This window comes from Lytechinus variegatus, chromosome 10, assembly GCF_018143015.1.
Source record: "Lytechinus variegatus isolate NC3 chromosome 10, Lvar_3.0, whole genome shotgun sequence".
NCBI lineage: Eukaryota > Metazoa > Echinodermata > Echinoidea > Temnopleuroida > Toxopneustidae > Lytechinus > Lytechinus variegatus.
In genome coordinates, this window is record NC_054749.1 from 5,115,134 (window position 1) to 5,138,966 (window position 23,833).

General features: G+C 37.2%; 1 protein-coding gene across 2 annotated transcripts in view; it reads left to right on the forward strand.

The window, feature by feature from the left end:
- Positions 1-23,833, forward strand: part of LOC121422338 (DNA-dependent protein kinase catalytic subunit-like) — a 138,228-nt gene that overhangs the window by 87,009 nt on the left and 27,386 nt on the right. For both annotated transcript variants that reach the window (XM_041617316.1, XM_041617315.1), the window contains 17 exons: positions 254-433; positions 1,892-1,979; positions 2,963-3,086; positions 4,103-4,241; positions 4,991-5,062; positions 5,622-5,732; positions 7,349-7,474; positions 7,888-7,986; positions 9,608-9,716; positions 11,850-11,961; positions 12,710-12,866; positions 14,364-14,538; positions 15,275-15,385; positions 16,560-16,648; positions 19,139-19,322; positions 19,888-20,057; positions 21,105-21,227. In XM_041617316.1, the coding sequence (XP_041473250.1) occupies positions 254-433; positions 1,892-1,979; positions 2,963-3,086; positions 4,103-4,241; positions 4,991-5,062; positions 5,622-5,732; positions 7,349-7,474; positions 7,888-7,986; positions 9,608-9,716; positions 11,850-11,961; positions 12,710-12,866; positions 14,364-14,538; positions 15,275-15,385; positions 16,560-16,648; positions 19,139-19,322; positions 19,888-20,057; positions 21,105-21,227 (2,169 nt within the window). The remainder of the gene's footprint in view (positions 1-253; positions 434-1,891; positions 1,980-2,962; positions 3,087-4,102; positions 4,242-4,990; positions 5,063-5,621; positions 5,733-7,348; positions 7,475-7,887; positions 7,987-9,607; positions 9,717-11,849; positions 11,962-12,709; positions 12,867-14,363; positions 14,539-15,274; positions 15,386-16,559; positions 16,649-19,138; positions 19,323-19,887; positions 20,058-21,104; positions 21,228-23,833) is intronic.

Sequence of the window (23,833 nt, forward strand, 5' to 3'; positions counted from 1 at the left end):
ATATTTCACATTTATACCCAAAAAAGCCACATAGTTCATTATTAGATACAGTTAGATGTGTGAATTTAATTGGTTAGTTTTGTGAATTGCACATTATTCACAATGGGTTTTCCGATGAACAATTAATTGCTTGGCTTTTAATTTCCTCTGCAGAATAAAATATCACATACTTTTGCTTTGTGGAAAAAATGTCAACATTTTGTTTCTGTTTACAAATGTTTTGATGTTTGAATATTTTTCCTTTGACTTTTAGAGAGATTCCACGCTATCTCGGTTGCTGTTTTGCGCCCTCTTTAGGGGAATCTTTGCCCGGATCGGAGACGATTGCACAGAGAGAGAGGCGGGGATTCATGTGAAAGAGATTGAAACTCACCTCAACCAGATGCTGAATGAGTCCAATCAATTTGATCCGGCTTTCATCAGCTGTATTCTGGTAAGGGTAATCAAGTCTACCAGTCTTGGAGCCAACACACACACACTTTATTTGTGCACACTTGACACACAAATCACACACACTTATCACACATTACACATGCTGAATGAGTCCAACCAGTTTGATCCAGCTTTCATCAGCTGTATTCTGGTAAGGGTAATCAAGTCTACCCAGTCTTGGAGCAAACACACACACATTACACACATTGTGTGTGTGACACAAAAATCACACACACACTTATCACACATTACACATAAGCCAGATGCTGACTGAGTCCAACCAGTTTGATCCAGCTTTCATCAGCTGTATTCTGGTAAGGGTGATCAAGTCTACCAGTCTTGGAGCAAACACACACACATTAAACACTCATTGTGCACACTTGACACACAAATCACACACACTTATCACACATTACACATGCTGAATGAGTCCAACCAGTTTGATCCAGCTTTCATCAGGTATATTCTGGTAAGGGTAATCAAGTCTACCAGTCTTGGAGCAAACACACACACATTAAACACACATTGTGTGAGTGACACAAAAATCACACACACACTTATCACACATTACACATAAACCAGATGCTGAACGAGTCCAACTAGTTTGATCCGGCTTTCATCAGCTGTATTCTGGTAAGGGTTGTTCAAGTCTTAACCAGTCTTGGAGCAAACACATACACATTAAACACACATGTGTGTGACACAAAAATCACACACACACTTATCACACATTACACATAAGCCAGATGCTGACTGAGTCCAACCAGTTTGATCCAGCTTTCATCAGCTGTATTCTGGTAAGGGTGATAAAGTCTACCCAGTCTAGGAGCAAACACACACACACATTAAACACACTTTGTACACTTGACACACCAATCACACACACTTATCACACATTACACATAAACCAGATGCTGAACAAGTCCAACCAGTTTGATCCAGCTTTGATTAGCCGTGTTCTGGTATGGGTGATCAAGTCTACCCAGTCTTGGAGCAAACACACACATTAAACACACACATTGTGCACACTTGACACACAAATCACACATGCACTTTGCGCATGTTATACACACTCAACATACATAACACACACTTTTTTTCTAAGCATTGCACAATTCTTTGGTCATAATGTTTTTCTTTACTCTTCCCAAAACAGTTTGAGGATAATGAACAAGTCTTTAAAACAAGATATTCATAGTGTTGATGATATTGAGTGGAGCAAAAAGATTAAAAACTGACATAGTCAAAGTCATTATATTGACACATTTTCCATCTTAAATTTTGTATGTTTGTAATCAGTTTATCAATATATGATATATTATGGTCAGCTCTTGAAACCCCTTTATATGAGATGATTCTCAAAGAATATAACCACAACTGCATAAGGTACACAACAGATTCAAAGATTTTAATTTTTATTGTCAAAGGGCTGATCTTGATTCCTCTCTTTTCTAAACAGGAGATTGGTTTCTACCACAGTAAGCAGTTGACCCTTGACCCAGCGGCTATCAGCCAATCAAGTCTGACCAGCCGTCAGCTGCTAATTGGTAAGAAACTCTTACATCATTATAGAATCTGAAAGTCATTCCTTGAATATGTATTTCAAATGAATTCTTATAATAAACTTTCTGTAATCATCAAACCAGAGGGTCGTGTGTTCAAATCCCACCATGACCTCGCCTCCTTTGGCAAGCCGTTAATCCACACTTTGCCACTCTCCACCCAGGTGTTAAATGGGTACCCAGTAGGATGTGAAAGCCTATATGTAGTATGCCTAGCAATTGAGTGTTGGAACTCTTGTTGAAATGCTCCCCAGGGAGTGGAGAAGGTGCATACATTGTATGCAGGCATGCAAAGATCCAATGACCGGAGTAATGAGATGTCTGTAAAGCTCTTAGAGACGTCGTTCTGATGTATTAAGCGCTATATAAATTTGTAATATTATTAAAATAGACATTCATGTATTATAAAACCACACTGAAGTATGAAAGCCTATTTTAAGTTTGATAAACCACATAAAAGAGTCTCACTATTCCAATTTATCACTAGATTATGATGCGGGGGATATAAAATTGAAATAATTTTTACTCAATAATTCCTACCATTTTACTTGAACAAGTTATTTTGGTTGGATGCCTAATCAAAGTAGAACTGTCTGCATAATGTTTTCACATTTAAAAGCACTTCCCAGCCACAGAATGGGCCAAAATTTCAGGATATGTTTCATTTTTGTATGTAGCTTTGTGATATCGAATCACTATCAAAATTTTGTAAGAGAAGTGCTGAAAAAGGACCTATTTTGAAAGAGAAATTTTGAAAAATATCACCAAGGGGGGTTAGTAGGCATCACAAAAGATTTAAAATTCATATTATCATAACGAACGGATTCGACAGCCACTACACTTTTCCAAGATGGGTATGCTTGCCGATAACTCAAATGTAAATCACCGAAATTCAGTCTTTGAAAATGAGCATACATGTAAATGGTTATGAAATTTCTAATTTTCGCGTTCATGTGTCTCAATTGTAGGTATCCGAGTCTTGGAGGAGGTGTTGATAAAGAAAAGCTGGGACGACGAGAGGAGCAGGAAGAGGGCAAGGACATCCAGACCAGAACAGAGCCAGGAGATGAAAAACTGGATTGAACTAGCAAGGTAGGGTCAATGGACATTATTTTTTCATATGAATTTTTTTCTTTTTTGAATGGTTTTTCATAGTTTTCAAAGTCTGCACAGCTGCTATATGAATCACGTAGTGTAGGCGAGACTGCCTGAGGCATTCCACACTTCAACTTGTTTGTGTATCTTGCCCCTGATATTCCCAGTCATCTAATAATAATAATATAGGATATTTATATTGCGCACATATCAACCTTGTTTGGTTTTCAAGGCGCTCCTATATTACCTGGCTAAGCTAGGCGTTCATAGTGCACACATCTTCTTAAGGAATTACTTCCTACCGGTACCCATTTACCTCACCTGGGTTGAGTGCAGCACATTGTGGATCAGTTTCTTGCTGAAGGAAATTATGCCATGGCTGGGTTTCGAACCCACGACCCTCTGTTTCAAAGTCTGAAGACTAATCCACTGGGCCACAGCGCTCCATCTAATGGTAATAGGAATTTAGTGCTTGTCACAATATTTTTCTGAATTTCCTTCTTGATTGTAATCGGTGAGAAATATATTCCTTCATATCCCTGCAATAAACCTTCAATATGTTTAAGAACCTTTATACTTTGTATTCATCAGTGAAATACCAAAGCAGTGCTTGCCACCACATTTTGTATACTTTTCTCATGATTGCAATCAGTAAGGAATTTACCCTTGCATGTCAGTGTGTGTATGTGAATACAGTATTTATGCTTGATATATATGAATTAATAATCACAGCAAAAAAATACATATACAAATATTATACAGAATCACCATTGAAGTGGGCATAAAACCTACAAGCCTCAAACCTGGCTTTAATCTTGCCCCATTTTTCCTATTTTTATGCTCATTTGTTTATCGAATTTTCTTTCCTCTTATGCTGTAAATGTATTTTGATGTTCATGTTCTGTATTCATACTATCATTGCTGTTTTATAAATGTAAATCTATTTTTGAAATTGGAAATATAGATTGAAATTGAAATATGTTGACAATGAATTTGATGTATTTCAATTTCAGGCTGTACAAGGCGATGGGCGAATTTGATGTACTACGAGGAATATTCGGCTCCCGCATTGAGACCAAGGATGTGACTCACAAAGCGATCCAAGCCGAGTCAAGGGGAGACTATGAGAAAGCGCTCAAACTCTACTCAGAGGTAAAAGGTCACTCAAGGTCAAAGGTCACTCAAGGCTGTAGTTTCTTATAGACAGTGTCATTTAGGGGGTGTTGCAAGAAAATATTTGCAATCAATTGCATGTCTATGATGCAAATTGACGATTGATATTTCAGTTGTAACTAGCAAACTAGAGAATCTTTCTTGTTACAATTGGCAATCAAGTGCGATTTGGGGGTCAGAAATTGACTTGAAATTGATTGCCAGTTTATTGCAACACCCCCTTAGTGTCATAGCTCAAATGTTCACCTACTCTTTTGGAAATGCAAAATCCTACAAACTATGAATAACTGTGTATGGTTGTTGAGTTTTACTTGATTGTAAACTAACCTGTCAACATATAATGGATATGTATATTTGGATGGATATGGAGGGACCTAAGTAATACAAGCCTTGCTTTCAGTGTAGGTTCCACCACTTTTATGTGGGCAGAAACCTGTTGTTCTGACTTGTTCTACCTTGTCATAGAGTTGCTCACTTTTCAATGGCACACTACACTCTACTTCTCAGGGGTGTGAGAGTTCAGATTTTTATCTGATTTCAGATTTTTTTTAAAGCTTAATTTCAGCTTATTTGGGCCTTCCTCTTTCCAAAAAACATCGGAGCTCATTCTTTATCAGATTTTGTCAGCACTGTTCAGCTTTTTCCAGATCTTTTATTCTATTTGTGACCGCTCACACCCCAGTGTTCTGCTCCAACCACTATGTTGATTGCATTGTTTATGTATCCAGGCAATATCATCAGAGTCGACCCAGGACGTTACTCAGGAGGAGGAGGACTTCTGGGATGAGGCTCGTCTTCAGGTTAGCATTCTCTACATCTACTATCAGGAAATTGAATTTTATGATATGATAGTTTTATGATCAAGATAATGATCAATACTAATCAAGCAATGACAAAAAGTGTTCAAACACAAGACTAGGTTTTAACAATTTCATACACTGTAGCAAAGCTATTCTTTAATCATCTTTCATACTATGCTTTGTTTATATGATATTGCCATTATAATGCATATTTTTTTTTAAAGTTACTTTTGGTCAATCGTTTTTTTTTTTCGTACAATGTATGTGTAGAAAGAGATGTAGGTTTAGGAGTTTTTATAATGACACATTTGTGATTATTACCATGCACAGTATTAAGCCAGTTATCAACTCGTATTTCTTCATTTTTTGATAATATGATACTCGAATTCATGTACAGATTTAATTTTTGCGAAATGAAAAATGAAGTGTATACGTGCTTGCATCAGTATTCTGAATATCACGACTAGGATTAACTATCTGATAGCCCTAACAAAATATAATTGATATCAAATTCTTTGAAAGACAGTGTATGTGTATTTGATTTATTTTCCGTTTATAGTGTTGCAACCAGTTGACAAAGTGGGACAACATGGAATCCTTTGCAACTGATCAGATTGAAGGAAAAGAAACCAATGATTTCTCTGACTTGTGGAACGACTCTTACAAACAGGTACATCAAACTTTGCCATGAACCCGCTGTCATTGTGTTTTTTGTACCCTATGGCCCGTATTCTGAAGTCAGGTTTAACTTAGACCGGGGTCTAACTCTGAGCTAAAATTATGGGAAGCCAAAAATGTCAGAATGTTGTTTACATTGTATCTTTTTTATATTCATTGTGGGTTTTTGTAATTCTTGAATGGAGAAGATACTATCCTATTTACCCCTCCCCAGGCAGTTAAGAGTGATTTGAGAGCCAAATGAGCCGATACATGAAACCTTTAACATTAGAAATTTATGTCGCATCTGGCTTTCCATAGTTAAACCACAACTTTAAACCCGACTTTAAAATATGGGCCTATGAATTCTATTTCTAATTGAAAAAAAGGTTACGTTTTAATTGGTATTCAAAGCTTTTACCTTTTATACCATGCACTGTTTTTTCCTGTATTTTCTTTTAAAGGAGGTAAATTCCATAAATATTGATATATGAACCCCTTTCTGATATAATTTATGTCAGTTTTCCAGTTCTTATAAGATTATCAAATGCTCTTGAAACCTGATAAAAAGTAGACCAACTTGTAAACAAAGGCAATATAAACCTAAGCTTTCACTAGGAATCTGACTCTGCATTCTTTCCTACCTACTACCAATTTCTGCATACACAAATCAAAACAAATGGAGAAGTATCCTACATGTAGTGAAACTTTGGACAAGACTTCCACTTTTTCCTTTCCGTTTCTTACAATTTTTCTGTTGACAAAAACAATGGAAACTTGAGGGAGCCAATGAAAAGTCGTGCTTGTAGAGGGAATCAAGTTCGGCATCTTTTTTCTTTTCAGTGCTTTAATTTCTGCATAGACAAAACACATGGGATTGGAGGGAGCTGCTTTGAAATTCCACTTGCTGTGATGAATGAGGCTTCCTTTCAGCACCTTTTCCTTTTCAATGCTATCATTTCTCCATTGTTAGAAACAATGGGTAATTGCAGGAGCCACTGTGAAATCATGCTTTGAGTGGGAATCAAGCTCAGCGTCATTTTTCTATAATAAGCAATGCTTCCTCTCAGCACCTTCATTTTCAACCCTGTAATTTCTCCATAGGCAAGAACAATGAACAGTTTTATTAATTGGGAAACTATAAATTACAAGCTCTGCTTTTTAAATAGTTAGCCCTTCATATTCTCATCTTGATATATCTGTCTCCAATCCAAACATTCAATTGTATAAAATTTTTCTGATTTATCATAAATTATGGTGATGTATACTATATTATTTTATTAATGATTTACTGTCTTTCGATGGACATTACATTGTATTTGATATTTTATGAGATAAGAAAATAAAACCAAACTGAACTGAACTGAATGAGTAATTGCAGGAGCATCTACAAAATCATGGTTTGTGTCTTCATTCTTTCAATGCTGTAATTTCTTGATGGACATAACAGCAGAGAATTGGCTTGCCAATGTAAAATTCATTAAATACATTGAAATAATATACATGTACATGTACTTGACTTTTCTTATTTTTTGTACCTTGAGTGCTGATGTTGAATAAATTTGAACTTCTACACTTTTTAAAACTCTCTTAACTTTTTAAACATTGTTGACTCGTTGAACTATGCAGGAGATCTACTTGCCCTGTATGATACGATCCAAACTCAAGATGTTACTTGAAGGTTCGGGGGATGACAGTCTTACGACGTTCATTGATTCATCCGCCAAGAACCCAGAGAGAAGAGCTATTCTAGAGGTAAAAAATATTGGAATCGCTTACCTTTTACTCTTAGACAATCACCATCTGTTGCTTCATTTAAAAAGGGACTTAAAATCTTTCTTTTTTCCAATCCAGATTTTTAGGATTGTAAGTTTTCATTTGTATAGTCGTAAAACTCTCTTTTTTCTTCTTGTATGCGCTTTGAGCCATTCAGTATATACATGTAAATAATAAATGCAATGATTTGTTTGCGGCGTTTTAGCGATGCATCAATATAAAATTGATAGTATTTTTATTTGCAATGTGAGATCATATTGCGCGATGTGCCAAAATTGATTTGTTTATGGTATAAATCTGCCACAATCATGTGCTACCAGGTAAGTTAATGTATACATGTAATTGCTCAAATGATTGTTAGGTTATTTTGTTCTCTCTTTGTTAATACTCAGTCCCGATACACTGAGGAATTAGCTGCCTTGTCGATATTGAAAGAAGACTACAACCGAGCGAAGTACTACTTGGCAAACTCCACAAGTTCATTCCTTCAGGTAAGAGTACAGGCTAAATCTGAAAATTTTTTTTTGCTTTTCAGCATTGAAATTTCTCCTATTGGTCACAGGTATGCTATACATGTAGGAGGAGAGAGTGTATTCACATGTAGAAGCTGCTGATGAACTACATACATGTACATACAATGTTCCCAGCCCATCAGGGAAAGTTATTTTACTTTATTCTAGTCGGGGAAAAATCAGGGAATTTGATTTTAAAAATACCCCAAATCAGTGAGAAATGCTTCATATGAGGGGAAAAGTCAGGGAAATTTGATCAGCCCAAAAGTCGAAAGCACGGTAGTCAGTTAGACTCTGTTACATTTTGTTGCATCTCAAAACATGATCCTTTGAGTGACTTGTAATGGTGGTACTAATTAGTTTTATATTATTGTTTTTATACTGAAAATACATGTAATTCACTGTAACAACTGAGAAAACCTGCAAAACTGGGAATGGGTTGAAATAATTATCAGGGAGTCATTATACTTCATTAGGGAAAAATCAGGGAATTATGTGTTCTTGAAAAGCTGGGAACCCTCGCATGAGTAGGGTCAATTTTTTCACTGACATTTTCCCAATCTGTGCTGTGACCCTTGGAAGCATCTGGACATTGGTGTTGCTTGGGATTTCTTTTCAGCATATACCAAATTACCATTTCCTCAATCTCTTTCATTTCATTTAGTATTTTTTACAGTTGATAATGTTTCAATTAATACCTTTTTTATACAGTGCAGCAATGAGATATAGATATGTGTTATTGTCAATCAAAATGACATATCGAGTTTAGCCATTTTTGCCAATATTCTGAACCCTGGGTTAAATTAATCAATGATCAAAGTCTTGGCTAAAATTATGCAAATCTACAATGTATTAGTGTCAAAAATTTGTTGCCTGTGAATCACTGGCTGAAATATTTTTTTATTTATTATAATCTCCTGACAGTTTCTAAATAGACCAAGTTTCCTTTTTAAAAGGTGGATATTAGATCACCTGGGCATTAAGTGCACTAAATGACGGTTAGGCCAAATAAAAGTTAGGTCAAATGGTAATTAGACCAAATTGATACCTATAGACCAACTGGTGTGGGGGCGTTGTGGTCTAGTGGTTCTGACTCTCGCCTTCCAAACAGAGGGTCAAGGGTTCGAATCCTAGCCATGGCCTGTTTTCCTTCAGCAAGAAATTCATCCACACTGTGCTGCACTCGACCCAGGTGTAGTGAATGGGTGCCCGGCAGGATTAATTCCTTAAATTCACGAGCACTGAAAGGCAGCTCGGGCTAAAGCCGGGGTTATAATAATAAAAACAATGCGCCTCGGAATAGAAGTTTCTAGATAGATGGCACTATACAAATTCCTATTACTATTATTATTGTTATTATTGGTGACCCAACATTTGCTCCTGCGACAATTGCTCTGGGCTTAATTTCATCTAAGATGTAGGGTTAGGTTTGAAATCGGGTTTTATGTTAGGTTTAGGGTAGGATATAGTGTTAAACCCAAGGTAAAAATTGGCCATTCGATTAGTGTGTGGAATTTAGAGCGGAGCATGTGTTGCCAGAGCAAATGTCATGGAACCAACCAATTGCATACAAACCAATGAATCCACTTCATATGTGTAGGAATGGTCTGGCCTGGGACCTCTGATGCTCTCAAGCCGACTGTCCAAGCTCCAAGACATCCAGAAGCTGACCGAAGCGGAACAGTTCCTGCAACTTGCCAACAAACCATGTGAGTCGTGTCAAGTGATTGCTTCAGGATGGAGGGGGGGGGGCAGGGTTGAATTGGCGTAATCGGTTATGCATCTGTCAAAACAGATTGTAGGGTTGAGTCGACCATTGCGGATGACTGAAGCTTAATTCATGCCCTGACAGTTTCGTAGAGGTATTCTTCATGTATCTTACAGTGGAAAATCTGTCCCTTGGATAGGCTGTTAAATTGAGGACCCATTTGCATGCCAAGAACCCATAAGAAAAATTGTTTAGAATTTATTGAATAGAGTAGAAATAAACAACCAAAACTGAGAATTTTGTCAGATGACAGATGAGAAAACAAACTAAGTTTTGGAATTGGGTATTTTTTGAAAATTTGAAAACCATGCCCCTCTCCCTCCATCTGAAAAAACCCCTACTGTATACTGTAATTGCCTCGGTCTCTATGGGTTGAGAAGTGAAATGAAATATATGTTTACAGAGTTAAATGCTCAGATTTTTCTGTTTTCAATTTTTTTTTCATTCAATATGAGTTAGTGATTTGTGTTGCGTATGTTATGCATAATAAGCCTGACAGGAAATAATCGTGTGAAATTTCTGCAAATGATGAAGCCACCACAAAATGACTTCCAGTGCACTCAAAGCCCTAATCAATTACGATATTTCAAATACCTTTATCCATGTTTTGGGAAAAATAAGTAGATGAAGTGGAAATGATGCATGCTGAAATTCCATTCTATGGAAAGCTCTATTTTTGTCTCACCTGCGAAGCAAAGTGAGACTATAGGCGCCGCTTTTCCGACGGCGGCGGCGTCAACATCAAATCTTAACCTGAGGTTAAGTTTTTGAAATGACGTCATAACTTAGAAAGTATATGGACCTAGTTAATAAAACTTGGCCATAAGGTTAATCAAGTATTACTGAACATCCTATTAGAGTTTCATGTCACATGACCAAGGTCAAAGGTCATTTAGGGTCAATGAACTTTGGCCGAATTGGGGATATCTGTTGAATTCCCATCATAACTTTGAAAGTTTATGGATCTGATTCATGAAACTTGGACATAATAGTAATCAAGCATCACTGAAAATTTTGTGCAAGTTTCAGGTCTCATGATTAAGGTCAAAGGTCATTTAGGGTCAATGAACTTTGGCCGAATCGGGGGTATCTGTTGAATTACCATCATAACTTTGAAAGTTTATTAGTCTAGTTCATTAAACTTGGACATTAGAGTAATCAAGTATCACTGAACATCCTGTGCGCGTTTCAGGTCACATGACCAAGGTCAAAGGTCAATGAACTTTGGCCGAATTGGGTGTATCTGTTGAATTGCCATCATAACTTTGAAAGTTTATGGACCTGATTCATGAAACTTGTACATAAGAGTAATCAAGTATCACTGAACATCCTGTTCGAGTTTCAGGTCACATGATCAAGGTCAAAGGTCATGTAAGGTCAATGAACTTTGGCCATGTTTGGGTTTTTTGTTGAATAACCATCATATCTCTGTAAGTTTATTGGTCTCGTTCATTAAAAAGGGAAATAAGAGTAACCATGTATCACTGAACATCTTGTGCGAGTTAGAGTAGTATTCAAAGTGAGCACTGCTGCTATATTCAACCGCGTGATGCAGGTGAGACGGCCAGAGGCATTCCACTTGTTAGTTTGTAATAATTATCCAATGGAAAACTAATTTCTGTATTGCGGATGCAATTACATTAAATTCAATCCTGTTTAAAGATAAATTCCAGTTCTGGTAACGATCTCAAAACAACTTTTTACAGAATCTAATGTAATGACCACCCAAGTGTCTGTTTGTATGAATAAAAAATATGTGCCAAAGGATTCTGGAAGAAATTGTGTAATTGCTGAGAAATAAGCAAAATAAGCGCGGATTCGGTCACTTCCGTCGGGTTTTTATTCCAGCAATAATAATACACTGTTCCATGTGTGCCTATCTGTGATGGCGATCTTCAGTGTGATCGTATTTCAGCTTAGATTTTATGATTTCACAAAGTTCAGTTTATGTAACTGTACCAGATCTAGATCCATGATGACATAGTCATACTTACCTTGGTTTTACAGCCTTTCTCTCGAAATTAGTGTTTTACTGCAACTGCTATCATTTAGCTTTAATTTCTAATGATTACAGTTTCAGAGGGATTGAAATCTTCCGCCATCAGACTTTTATCGAACTGGTCCAGGAACCTACCAGATCCAAAGAGAGATCCTATCAGTGTGTGGGATGATGTCACGCAATACAGGTAGGACTACATGTATGTATACAAATAATATAATGCTAGGAGGTTCCAGAGTCATATGCTTTGAAACATTGGTAACATCCACATTTCCTGGAGAAAAAAAATTATGTACAGCCTATGAAACTAATGTTTTGTTGTAACTGAAACGATAATGATGTATATAATTGATTAAGAGACTAAAAATTGCAGTCATCATTGTCTTCATGAATGCACTACAGTGCATGCTCTGTTTTTCGTCAGTCCTCAATCCAGTCATTGTCCTCTTTCCTCCTCTCTCTCTCTCTATTTCTCCATCTCCTTTTTGTTCTCTTTCTCTTTACATGTTTCTCTCTTCCTTATCACCTCTCTCTCCCTATGTGCTATTTGGTTCGCCCTGGAGCATTTCACAAAGTGCCTTGTCAGCGATTACCTCTGACCACTCTTGGCCAATCAAATGCAAGGTTTTCAGTAGCTTATAACATCTGTTTTTGTTATTTATTTATTATCAATTCGGCAATTACAATATACAATAAATTTCAACAAAATATAAATATAAGCAGAGCCGTAGATGGGTACATGTACAGTAGCTTAGCTTCCTGGGTGTTGGAAAAGCTAACTTGATACCTGTGACCCGAGGGTCTCCCTCCCCGACCGAGCTACATGTACCCAGAATTGGTCTGTAACAATTATGAAAATTGATAGAATTGGTGAAAATCACTGACAAAACTCTCATGAAATCCCCCCCCGAACCTTTATGTTTTTCCTCCCTCAGATGTCTCTACATGGACAAGCTCTGCAACATCCTGGGCGATTCCCCGGGCGGTGGAGGCGACACCATGGAGACGATGGGGGATGGAAAGTTTGATGACCTCGTGAGGAGGAAGAAGGTTCTCCTGTCGATGAAGATGGCCGACAGTGCTTGCCAGCAGGTATGACTTGTTGGAAATCTGAATCTCTAGAGAGTAGTGTAGTTACATGGGAGGTTACAACACTTACAAGTGGCTATGGCCAGGGAAAAAATACACAGGATCGGCAGGCGAATTTGCCCTGGAAATGCCTAAAGTCACCCTCAAAATCACCCAAAATAATTTTCCAAAAATAATGCAATATTAACAATAAGTGAATAGGTATTCGTGAAAAAAGAGCATTTGAAAAGAGCCCCAAAAATGCAAAAGGGAGCCCTCCGGAAGGTAGAAATGGAGCTGCCCAAATTTTACAAAAAATTGAAAATGGAGCCCCCCCCCAATTTTTTTTACCCTGATCTCTCTGAGTACAAATTTTCTTGAAATACATGTATGATAAACTTCATTAAATGAATTTGTAAACAAGCAGGACAAACTGCGATGCAAAACCATGCGTTAAATCGTGAAAATAAAGAATGGCTCTCAAATACCGAAAATGACTCTGGTAAAATGAAAAATGGCTCTCAAATTTTACACTGAAATTTTTACATTGAAATAATTCTGGAGTTATTGTTGTCATCACAGTGAGCACAGCTGTGCAAATTGTACAAGATATGCCGTTTTGTAGCCGTTTCATGTACTAAACACCAGAGAACTCTATAGGGACACAAATAGCCATTTTCTAGTCATTTCTTTTTTTAAGAGCTGCAAAACAGCAAAAAAACGGAAAGTTGCTTACTCTGCATTGATAACAATAAAAATAATGTGTTCTCGTATAGTTTATACACATTGTGAGCTTATGTACATGTATGCATTGCCAACGGACATGAAATATTATACAAATAATGCACGTGAGCACGTGCATGCAGGGCCAAATAATGAACGATATGCATTTGGCGAGTCGAGCACAGAGTTCATTATTTAGGTCCTCTATGCACAAGAATGCGTGCATTGTTTGTTTTATACAACCCCCCATGTTACTGAGTTGCCCCGATCATGCTAGATTTTAATCTAAATTCAAGGTAATTCTAGATAATTTCAGACATCGCACTATCCTACATCTCTGACGTCAGAGTGCAGGATAGTACATTTGGCATGACGTAAGAGTGCAGGATAGTGCATTTTGGATGCAATAGTGATCCGATTTGGACCAATCAAATTACAGGAGATTTTGGGACATTTGTATAATACCTTCTCATGGCTTTACTTGCGCAAGTAGTGCTCGCTGCTTTCTACAAATGGATAAAGATCAGACAACTTTTCTGATGATTGTAAAAAATCCTAAATTTTCATCATGATTTCAAACATTTATTGTAGTCTAAAAAAGATCCCCCATCCTGAATATTCATTACCGTCTTTTCTAAAGTTAAATATACATGGGCAGATAAAACTTCCCTCAAACGCTGCAAGTTTCAAGAAAGGAGGGTATAATATATATATTTGATATCCGTGTGATGATGTCATCTTGTAAAAACACATTCGCAAAGTAAAATGTATTTCTTCATTTCCTCTTTTTGAGTACAGTCCAACTTCTTTGTTGCAACCAAACATCTGAAATCAAGTCATCGAGACCTTGCTGATTTTGAAGATCTGAAACCTGCCTGGACTCACAGCTACGTATCTATGATACAGAGAAAGGCTCTTCTTCTTGAGCCGTATGAAAGGATCACCTCTCTTCTCAAGACGCTGGAGCAGCTCGGTAATCAGCTCATGAATTTTATTTGATTCATGATATATGTTTTTCATTGTCACTTTATTGTTCGGGCTTGCACAACAGAGAAAAAAAAAGATGCATTAGGCCAGAAAGGAGTTTCATAAAGCTGTTTTCAAAGTTACAATATGATCTGTAATCATTCATTCATTCATTTGATGGTTTATTCAATAGACATGTATCGCAGTAAAAACCGAATTACACAAGTCATGCTTTACAGGGTATCAATTAAAATACATGGTAAAAAATACAGAGACAATTAAATAATAAGTACAGATGTACAGATGTTGAATGTCCTGCATTTTCCCATCATCAAATGAGTCCTGTTGGGTGTTTCATAAATCTGTTTATAACTTACAAATAACTAATTATGCATGACTTGTGACCCTTTCTTGTGCTATGCGATGTCAACTTCATGTAAGTCCTGTTGGGTGACTTGTAAAACTGTAAGTAACGAATGACTAATTATGCATGCATAAGTCATTCGTAACTTACAAACAGTTTTATAAAACACCCAATAGTTGATTGCAAATATCTTGCAACACCCCATCAGAGACTTTTTGTAAAGTTGTCAAATTAGTCACTCGATGTTCAAATCATGTCACTTTTTGAGGTAGTTTTGACTTCTGTCTTGCAGTCAATCACCATAATGTTTGGGGTTTTTTTTTTCAAAGAGAATCTTTATTCAATAGTTCTCATTATCACCATTATGTTTCCTCAACAGGCAAGCTGCCAGAATCTCAGGGCTTGAGGAGCGATCTGGTCCTGCTGTGCAACCATCGTATTCTCACCAGTAACACCTATCGGTCTATGGCTACTGCGCTGCAAGATGGAAGTGAGTAGACAATAAATGGCACCAGAGTGTTCTGGTCAGAAGAATCTTTGAAGGGCGAGCTATTGTGGGTTAACAATGGTTTGATACCCCCCACAGAGCTTTTGGATTATTGCAAGAAACTTCTTATCAATTGCAATTCTATTTGGGGCCACAGATCAATCATATTTGTTGCAATTATTTGCAAATATGCAATTGATTGGTGATCTGTTGATGTTTCTGTTTATGGTAACTCCAGTCGGAAATTGGCAGGACAGCTTTTTGGTGGTAAATGCCAAGCTGGTATATGTATATAATCAATTACATAGGCGACATTTTACGTCTTAGATGATGGGGTGCAGTGGCTGACCTTATAGACAGGCCTTACAATCAAAGTGGAGACAATGGCAGAGTGGGGATTCAAACTCACAACCTTGCAACTGAGAGTCCAATGCTATAACCACTAGACTACGCTGCCCTTAAATGCAATTGTTTGCAAGGAGTATAAACTAATTTGTTGGAACAAAAACTGATCTATTAATTGTGAAATTGCGACAGAATTTGCAATTGATTGCGAATATGCTCTTGCAATACACACTTTGTCTGCTCAGAAGGTTCCAGTGCCACTCTATTAAAGTAGGTCAGGGAAGTCATTGAGCAACTTGTCAAGGGTTTCATAGGTTGATTTTCACCTACAGAGTTTTCCTCTACCAATCGGTTGTGATTTATTTCAGTAGCTTGTAACATATGCTGTTGAAAATAAGAAAGTCTTATAAGTTTTATGATTGCAAATAATTTTAGCATACTATTCGTAGATGCATTCCTGACTAGGTATACTATGTTCATCAATGCCCCTTGCCGCAATTATTCATATTTGGTTCCTAGAAAGATGCCCTCTTGACCCATTGGAAAGTTACCGTTAAAAAAATCAATCATTTTGTAAGTCTGAACCCTTTTTTTCTTTACTTATACTCAACTTCATGAACTAGTTAACCCACGATAATGCGAGAGCATTACACATTTCATATGAAGCATAAATTGCAGGCAAAATAATGTTTTGAAGGTCTCGCATACAAGGGTTACACATTTTTTTATCATGGAATTGACCATGCATTATTGTGGCTGCTAATGATGCCAATGTATTGGATAAAATTGTTTTTTGAGCTTTTGTTTCTTGATCATGTTTTGATACTTTTAGAAAGAGAAATCCTAGAAAGATTAAGCGATGAGGGGAAGTTGGATAAGCTTCTTGAGGCAGCTAAATGTAAAGAGAAAAAGCATGAGGAGGTGAGATACCTGACAAATCTTTATTCCCTTGACAGTCATTCTTTACCTTTCCTGTGGCATCATTGTCATTGCCATTATCATCACCATCAGTGTCATCAACATCACTATTATCATCACATTCACCACCGTCATCATCAACAACATAATCATCACCACCACTGTCATCATCATCATCATTAGTATCATTGTCATCATCATCAGCACCACCACCTTCACCACCATCATCATCACCATCATTATCATCACCATCACCGCCGTCATCACCACCTTCACCAATATCATCATCATCATCATCACCATCATCATCATCATCATCATCAACATAATCATCATCATCACCGCCATCATCATCATCATCATCACCACCGTCATCACCACCTTCACCAACATCAACATAATCATCATCATCACCGCCGTCATCATCATCACCGCCGTCATCATCATCACCACCGTCATCACCAGTTTCACCAATGTCATTATCATCATCATCATCACCATCATCATCATCACCACCATCATCACCACCTTCACCAACGTCATCATCACCATCATCATCATCATCATCAACAACACAATCAACAACAAAATCATTATCATTACCCTCACCATTATCATTGTTATGATTTTAATCAACATCATCAAACCATGATCATTAAACTCACCATAACCCTCACCGTCATCATCACCATCATCATCACCATCATCATCACCATCATCATCACTGTAATCATCATCACCACCATCATCAATGACACCACCATTATCACCAAATCAAACATAATTTGCTTGAGCTTTATTAAGTTTCATACTATAATAATTTCAACCTTCAACCAACAGATAATCTCCGTTTTTTTACAATTTGTGCAAAAGTCTTGATATTTCACAGTATTTCAATACTTGTACCATAAACTTCTTCTTGACACACACAAAAATAAACTTTTTGCATCAAATATTTTATGTGTGAAAGATACTTAGATCTAAATAGAGGAACCTTGGTATTATTGTTTTTCAACAATCAATAGAATAGGTAGTAATTGAGCATGTTTTCAGGCAACTTTTTCTCAACCATGCATAAATCATACTGTATTTAACGTATGATGTCTCATATGAAAGAAGAAAAGATGGATGTTTAAGTTATGAACTTTGTTTTCCGAATAGACAGCATCAAAAGCCAGATAAACCAACTCAAAACGCAATTTGCTTGTGCAAATGAAAATTTGGTAACACTACTTTCCATTGTTCTACATGTAACTCTGTCATTAATGCATTATGAACATTGAGATGGGTCTCAAATAAAAGAAGAGAAGCATATTTATGATCATGATAGCACAAAATTACACTGAATCTCGGTTTCGTTTTTCTGGGCCGCACTGTATATAAAGATATGGTGTATATCCATTTTCATTTGAATTGTATGGAATTGTTTTTTCAGAACAATTGCATGTGAAATGAGTTTTTATGCAAATGAACAAATAAATCCTCATGTCCTTAAAAACATGAGTTGATTAGGTAAATCTTAACCCTATCTAGGCCGGGGTATTTTGGGAGTTCATATGGCCGGGGGGGGGGGCCTCCCAGGCCCCCCCCTTAAGATCTCGCCCGTCGAATACGCGATCGGGCCGAAAATTGGCATGCAGGTTGCCTGGGACATAATCTACAAGATTGTATAGTGATTTATTTCATGCGAATTGCTGTTAAGTGATTATGCTAATTTATGCGTAATTAGTATGCAAAATCATAATTTTTCCTATAACTACCTAAATAGAGCCCCAAATGTACAAATTTTTGGTATAGAAACTCTCTGTGGTATTCTTAGCAAGTTTACGTGAATAATATTGTGATATCAAATCATTTTCATATGTATAATATTGTTTTTTGCAATTTCTTATGTATTTCTTTGTTTTTTTTTTACCTTTTGATTTTCATTGTTTTTTCAATGAAATTCGTTGGGGACTCTTCTGTGATCATAAAAAGCAAAAAATTCATTCAGACCAGCAAAACTAAAATAATCATGCATTTATGAATTTCGGTTGAAAACACAGTTTGCATTGACTTTGTACACGAAATCACGTTTTTGAGCAATTTTGATCTGACATGCACTTACATAATGTTGCATAATTTCGGAACGACGTACCCGGGTGACACAAAATTGGTCTCAAAAGTTGCGAAAGACTTGAAAGTAAAAATTATCGCGCGATTTGTTGAGGGGGGGCCTCCAAGCCCCCCCCCGGCCTAGATAGGATTAAAGGGCTACAGGGTGCAGGGAGGCATGATTGCCTCTTGACATTTTCACCATTTTTTCCCCTAAATACATAGATATAACACCACAAAATGTTTAGATTAAAAAATAAAATTACCACCCCCCCCTCCCCCAAGTCCTCTATGCCTCAGAAACAGCTTAATCTTTGTACTGTTGAATTATAGTTGCATTTGGAGTTAAGTTGGATTGCAACTGTTTGAGCAACCTGCCCCTACTCTCATTACTCCCAGGTGTGTCAGAGCCTATTCGAGAAGAGCAAGAAATACCTTGACGAAGCTGTAGTTACTATCAAAAAAGATCCTGAGTCCAACTCATCATCCCACCTACTGTCCTCAACGGAGAGGGAGAGCATGGCCAAGGCTCACATGACTCTCGTCAGCTTCTCGGATCAGTTGCTACGGCAAAAAGAAAGTGGTAAGCGGATTAATGTTCAGATCACTCTGTCATGAATTTGAAACAATGCTTTGTGGTTTCTTCCATTTGGTGGGAATCAGAGTCAGAATGTATCAGAGGCATTTGTCACTAATACTTGGATTGACTTTTATCAATGTTTTTTCATCAACTCATGGCTCGTCACTTTGCCGGAAGCATTTATGTTTCTTGGTGGGTATTTCATAAAGCTGCTCGTAAGTTAAGATGGACTGTAAGAACGTCCGGTTATCCTTTCTTGTTGTAAATGGTTTACACCAAATGTACATTGACGATGGTTTAGCCCCTAAGAAAGGATCACCAGTTGTTCTTAAAGTTGCTCTTAACTTACGAACAGCTTTATGAAACGGGCACCTGGTCATTTGTCCATACTGTTTGCATTCTTGTGATTTCTTAAAAGTCATTGGTTATGTCAAAGTTAGCTCATGACTAAAAAAGGAGTGATGATGATGTTCTGAGTGTTTTCAAGTATCAAGGTCAAAAGTCACTCAGGCAATTACATACCACATATCTGCTCATTCTTGCCGCAAACTTTCTTTTTCTATCCCAGAAAACTGCGATCCTGATTGCTTGCCCTCGTTGGAAACCTACCCTACAACCTTGGTGATATCGACTCTTCAGGCCATGAAACTCAGCTCGACCAAGGCAAGACAGCACTTCCCCAGGCTGCTCCAGATAGTAGAGAAATATCCTGAAACTATGAAAACTCTTGTCAAAGAGGTAAGTAGATAATATAATGTTTTCAAGCTTCATGATTAGCCAAAGCCTGTCACATGACATTCAACTCTTTCTGCGTAATGCACTGCAGTGCAAAAAAGAGAATGCGCAACAAATTGACATTGCAAACTTCAGCAAACTAGTGTTATCATGACAAACTAAGAGAGCAGCAAAAATGTGTGGAAAATGCTTTTGAGACTCGTTTTTCTGTGGTTCTATTGTATAAAACAAATAATGCACTTGCTCTGTCATTAATGTAAATGAAAGTAATAGCAGTGAGAGCTCTTTTTATTGCAAATGATACATACTGGCACCTGCATGAAGGCTTTTGTACAATGGGAGACCTATTGGAGAAATCGCATGCACTGCATTTCCACTCACTCACTTGTTCTGCGTGAAATTTGTAAAATGTTGCGATGTGTAGAAAGTGTTTTGCTTTTAGATAATTTGTAGACATCAAATATATCTTTAGAGGGATATTCAGGTTTGTGATCCAAGGTATGGGCACAGTCAATTTTTTTTTTTACATATATTGATTTTCAAATTACAGAACTTTCAAATTGAATATTGGCCTAATTAATAGTCAATATTTTTCTTTGTTTTCTAAGGTAACACTGCTATGTAAAACAACTTGCCATATTAATTGTTTCTTTTATTTCATCAAAGGTACCGTCAACCTTTGCAAATTTGTGCAGATAATTTGCCCTTTTTTCGCAGGGCAACAAAGAGCAGCATTAAGAATTAACTCCATGTTCTCTTTTGTGAAATTGAATGCTGGAACAACAAATACAAAGCAGCTATAAATTGATACCCCGCCCTTCCGCGATCAATACAGCCAATGCAGTGTATTATGGCTACATGGAAGCCTAATGCGCCCAAACAGTCCGAACATGGAAATAATTAGGATTAGACGTTTGACACAGAAACTATAGCCTATTGATAGTATCAATCGGTATCTATAACTTTTTGTGTAGCTGGTTACCTGTATTTATATGATTATGATTTGAATTGATGTTATTCTTTGTTCAATTTGGTTTTTTCTTGCGTTAGGCCAGCAGCATACCAAGCTGGATGTTCATTGGATGGATTAGCCAGATGGTGGCTCTTCTTGACAAGCCAGAATCCTTAGCCGTCCAAGAAATCCTGAAAACTATCGCTGAGGATTACCCTCAGGTAACTATGTACCTCTGCCCGGCTTAAGCCATTGGGTGATTTCAAGTTCAGTGTTGACCTTTTGGTGTTGGTGTTGGGTCAACTTTTACACGACTATAACACCAATCATAAAATGAGGATGGTCCCGAAAAGTCACTCACTAGTTGTTGAGATGTCAATAATGTGATCTGGATCAGTTTTACAAGCTCTGAATAAGTTTTGGAGCTAGGGAAAGCAACCGAAATTTCAACACTAACACCAACACCAAGGCCAACACCGAACTTGAAATCACCCATTAACGTGGTCTTATTCTAGGCTCTCTTTTGCTATTTACTATCCAATGTATTAAATTTATCTGTCTTTTTTCCTTACACTGTTCGTACACTGTGGAGAAGATGTGGTGTAGTGGTTCTGACTCTCGCCTTGTTAACAGAGGGTTGTGTGTTCGAAACCCATCGCGGTCTGGCGTCCTTTGGCAAAGCATTAACCCAAACTTTGCCAATCTTGAACCAGGTACTAAATTGGTACCCGGTAGGATGTGAAAGTCATCGAAGCTTGTCCAGTACTGTGTACGCCTCACCGGCGACTGACTGGAATACTCCCCAGGGAGTGGAGGATGTGCACACATATTGTGCAGGAATGACTGATTGAATCCGATGACCGGGTATCTGTAAATCACCTATACACGTCATTCCGATGTATTAAGCACTATATAAGATATAAATATTATTATTCTTTTATTACTATAGATGAATAATGCCAGCTATAGGCCATCTGGCAACATATCTTGCAAGGAAAGACCATTAACGGAAATTTGCTGTGCCAAAATAGTCAATCGACTCCTACAAATACTCCTTCCCAGGGACAATCCGAATAAGGAACCACCTGCCGGCAAAATTATATATAAGGACTGGTCAGACATTTTTATCTGACAATTCCCATTTTATCTGACAGTTACCAAAGTAACAGTGCTCTGTCACAACCTTCTTTTTTATTGTAAAATAGAGCTCCTCACTATGACACCAAGTTATTTCACCAGTTCAGCTCTTTTCGGAAGGAATTGTTTGAGCAGCAAAAGGAATTGTTTGTTATAATGCAGGCCTCTTTTGGAGTCAGCTATATGATAAATATTTTCCTGCATAACCTCTGTCAATGAACGATGTTGAATCTTGTTAATTACCCTTAGGGTCTAGTCTACCCATTTAAGATCAGCAGTGCAGATTTCAACGTACATGTATGCCTCCTTTAGGGTCAGTGATTTGCTAAATAATTTTGTGATTGACCTTTGTTAACGACTGAAGTTAAATCTTGTTTATGTCCCCGAGGCTCTAGTCGACCCATTAAGATCAGTAGTACAGATTTCTACATGGTCCTCAGTTAGGTTCAGTAATTTGCTAAATAATTTCCTGATTAATCTTTGTAAAGAAATTAAGTTGAATCTTGTTAATTACACTCAGTTGACCCATTTAAGATCAGCAGTGCAGATTTCAATGTAGGCCTCCTTAATAGGGTCAGCAATTGCTAAATGATTTTCCTGAATAATCTCTGTAAATGAATGAACTTGAATCTTAGGCTCTATTGATGATGTTAGTGAAGATTTCACTGTTGGCCTCCTTTAGGATGAGCAATTCGCTGAATAATTTCCTGATTAATCTCGTTAAATGAATGAACTTAGGCTCTAGCATTACCCTTAGGCCCGTATTGTGAAGGCGGGTTTAACCCTAAAAAGACTGGGGGGGGGCTGATTCAGCCCCCCCCCCTCGACATTTTTTGTGATAAATCCGCTGCGCGAAATTTTTTGACCGCGTTGCTCCCTGACTTTTTACTTTCAAGTCTCGCGCAACTTTTGAGACCAAAATTGTGACCCCCAGGTACACGGTTCCAAAATTACGCAACATTTCGTAAGTGCATGCAGACCCAAAATTACTCAAAAACGTGAATTTGTGTACAAATCCAATGCAAATAGTGTTCTTAGCCAAAATTCATAAATGTTTCATTATTTTTCCTTTTACTGCTTAAAATCGGTTAATTTTATCTTGTTTATGGTCAAAATAAAGTCCCCGACAATTTCCATTGAAAAAACAATAAAAAACAAAAAGTTGAAAAACAAAGAAATACATAAGAAATTTAGAAAACAATAGAATACATAAGAAAATAAATTTGATTTTGAATTTTTTTTAAAATCAATTTGATCAGATGCCTATCTAGAGTATGTGAAACAAAAATTAGCATTTCAGGGGCATTATTTTATTAATTAGAGCAAACTTATGATTTTATGCATAAATTAGCATAATTAATGAGACATGAGATTTTTTGCCGAATTTGATGTTATAGTTTTGTAGATAATGCCATGGGTAACGCGTGTGCCAATTTTCGTCGCGATCGGGCGATCAACGGCCGAGATCATAAGGGGGGGCTGAATCAGCCCCCCCCCAGTCTTTTTAGGCGTCGAAATAGCCCAGTCTATTTAGGGTTAACTTAGACCATGGTCTAACTCTGTGCTTAAATTATGGGAAGCCAAAAGTGTCAATTTTTTTAAGTAAGTTGTATGTTTTGTATGTTTACTGTGCTCTTTCCTGATTCATCGATTGTGAAGACAATGGTCTATTAATACTTCCAAGACAATT